Raw genomic sequence first — 2331 nt, 5'->3', positions numbered from 1 at the left:
GCTGTGGGTGAGCGGAGCCTGCTCCTGGACCCCCTCCAGGGCCTCCCCTGTGTCTGGAAGGCTGGCAGCTCCCTCCTGCTCATCCTTCTGGCCCTTTTTCTTCTTCTTCCCGCTCTTTTTTTTGCTCTGCTTCTCCCCCACGCTTGCCAGATCACCCTTCTTGCCAGTCCACTTCTCTGCCAGGCAGCCTAGGGAAAAGAGAAGAAGAGTGGGGCAGAAGGGGCGCTGCTGGAAAGGCAGGGCTCCCATGCTTTAGCAAGGCCCCCCTGTCCTCCTGAGCATTCCACTTGTGTCCTTTCCCTTTAGCACGTGGTTGGCACAGAGAAACTGGGAGAGATCCTCTGTCTGGTGGTGCCTGTACCAATCTTCGATCACATCTTCATACTCCTCTACCAGCACATCGCACTAGGGCAGAGAGGAGAGCCCAGCTCCAGACACGTGCTGGTGTGGCAGGACCAGGGCCAGGCTCCTGCCACGAGTCCTGCCAACATCCTGCTCCCAGCAGTGCATCCCTGGATACTCTCTCCCCTTCCACTCCAGCCTACAAGGTCACAGCAGCCACTGAGAGCCAAGCCCACAGGGTGGGGTACCTGCTTTTTGAGGTCAGCCACCTCAGCGGAGGTCTCATTCCACAGCTCGTAGGGGATGTCCATCACCACCTTGACACCCTTGTGCACCAGATTGTGCAGGGTCTCGAACGTCTCTGACATGCCCTGTGAGGGAGGGAGCAGCACGGCCTGGTGAGGTGCGGCTCCTCCTGCAGGGCTCCCACTCTCTCCTCCCACTGTCAGCCACACAACCCTGCCCAGCCACGCAGAACATGCAAACCAGATCCCTGGGGGCATCAGCGTTACCAGGGGGGAGTTCAGGTGGCAGCGAGTTCCCCTCTGCAAACCTGGTCCCAAACCCCAGAGGAAGACAGCCCCAAGTTTCCTCCATGCCTGCCCACTGACACCAAAGACAGCACCCCACATCTGACTTGGGGGGCAGCGTGGCTTCACCTGCCAGGCCCTATCAGGGGATCTAGAGGGTGGGAAGAATGACCCTGGTTTGTCACTCTGGCAGCGAAGGGATGGGTGAGGCACATTTGGGAGCAGGAACTGGAGGAACGTTCCTCACCTTTGCGAATCTGTTACTGCCGCTCCTCTCCTTGTGCAGGTTGTACTCCAACAGCCGCTTGCAGATGTTCTCTGTCACCTCAATTAACCGGATGTCCCTGCATGGAGAGAAAGGCTCAGGCTCGGCGGGGGCCCCCAGCAACAGCCAGGGCACAGGGTGAGCCTCCCAAGGCCCCCAGCAGCAGCCAGGGCACAGGGTGAGCCTCCCAAAGCCCCAGCTCCAGAGGCAGTGACAGCAGCAGGAGCCTCCCATCCCGCTGCCACTTACGACTGTGTGTACTTGACAGCAGAGCCCTTCCCGTCCAGGAAGCCATACTTGGTGTCAATCACCTCCTTGGTCTTGCCAGTCTCCTCGAAGGCGGATTTCAGCTCCACTGCCACGTACTTGCACACTGTGGGAAGGAGAGAGCACAAAGGCTTTAGGGGGTGTCACTGTTGTGACAGGCAGTGTGACAGAACACCTGGGACAGCAGCAAGAACCAGCCCAAGAACCGGGCATTTGGCTGTCCAAAGAAATAACCAGGAATGGCTCAGCTGCTTCCACCAAGAACACTTGAAGCAGGAGCACCCAAACCAATGTTTCAGTGTAAACCAGCTGCTGTGGCACAGCTGGAAGTCACACAGGCTCAGCTTTCCCCCCAAAAGCCTCTACCTCCCTGCCACAAGAGCTGCTCTCCTCCTTTTGGAAGAGCACGGGGTCTTTTAGCAATGGAAGTCCCAGTGTGGGTCAGAGCTTCTCCTTGTGATGGCAGCACCTGGTCCCACCTGGTCCTGGTTCTGTGCTCTCAGTGCCCTGGGGACACTGGGTTTGTGCTGGGGACTGAGCAGCTGGCAGGGCTCACTGGGCTGGGTGACAGCACAAAGTGCTGGCCGTGGCTTCCAGCAGCACAACCTGGGGCTCTGCCTGCAGCAGAGACCACATCATCAACAGATTCAGAACACAGTGCAGGGTTATTTTTATAAAGCTAAAAAAAAGGCTTTATTTCTTCTGTAAAAAGAGCCCAATAGAGCTATAGAAACAGACAGCAGGAGAAATATCTCAGGGGTTTACAAGTGGGAATGGGGAGGAATAGAAGCCAGGCATGGTGTGGCTATTCCTCGTCCAAAAACAGAGTCTCAGGAGGCTGGAGAAAGCTTTGTCCAGTGCTGTAGGGTCCTGTTTGTCAGGAGCCACCTCTTCTTCGAGTTCCACTTTAGAAGTGCCAAGCTTCAG

The 2331-nt window shown here is 57.1% G+C and overlaps 1 protein-coding gene across 1 annotated transcript in view; it reads right to left on the bottom strand.

Moving 5' to 3' along the window:
* LOC102044855 overlaps positions 1 to 2040 on the bottom strand; it is a 4888-nt gene extending 2848 nt beyond the window's left edge. Inside the window, exons 1-6 of the mRNA XM_031058285.1 lie at positions 1974 to 2040; positions 1387 to 1510; positions 1120 to 1216; positions 591 to 713; positions 288 to 405; positions 3 to 188 (exon numbers count right to left, since the gene is read on the bottom strand). Of these exons, the coding sequence (XP_030914145.1) occupies positions 3 to 188; positions 288 to 405; positions 591 to 713; positions 1120 to 1216; positions 1387 to 1510; positions 1974 to 2040 (715 nt within the window). The remainder of the gene's footprint in view (positions 1 to 2; positions 189 to 287; positions 406 to 590; positions 714 to 1119; positions 1217 to 1386; positions 1511 to 1973) is intronic.
* Positions 2041 to 2331: the final 291 nt, after the last annotated feature.

Source organism: Geospiza fortis, unplaced genomic scaffold (assembly GCF_000277835.1).
Source record: "Geospiza fortis unplaced genomic scaffold, GeoFor_1.0 scaffold275, whole genome shotgun sequence".
NCBI lineage: Eukaryota > Metazoa > Chordata > Aves > Passeriformes > Thraupidae > Geospiza > Geospiza fortis.
The sequence above is the reverse complement of the archived record's forward strand: the minus strand, read 5'-3'. Positions and strand labels throughout refer to the sequence as shown.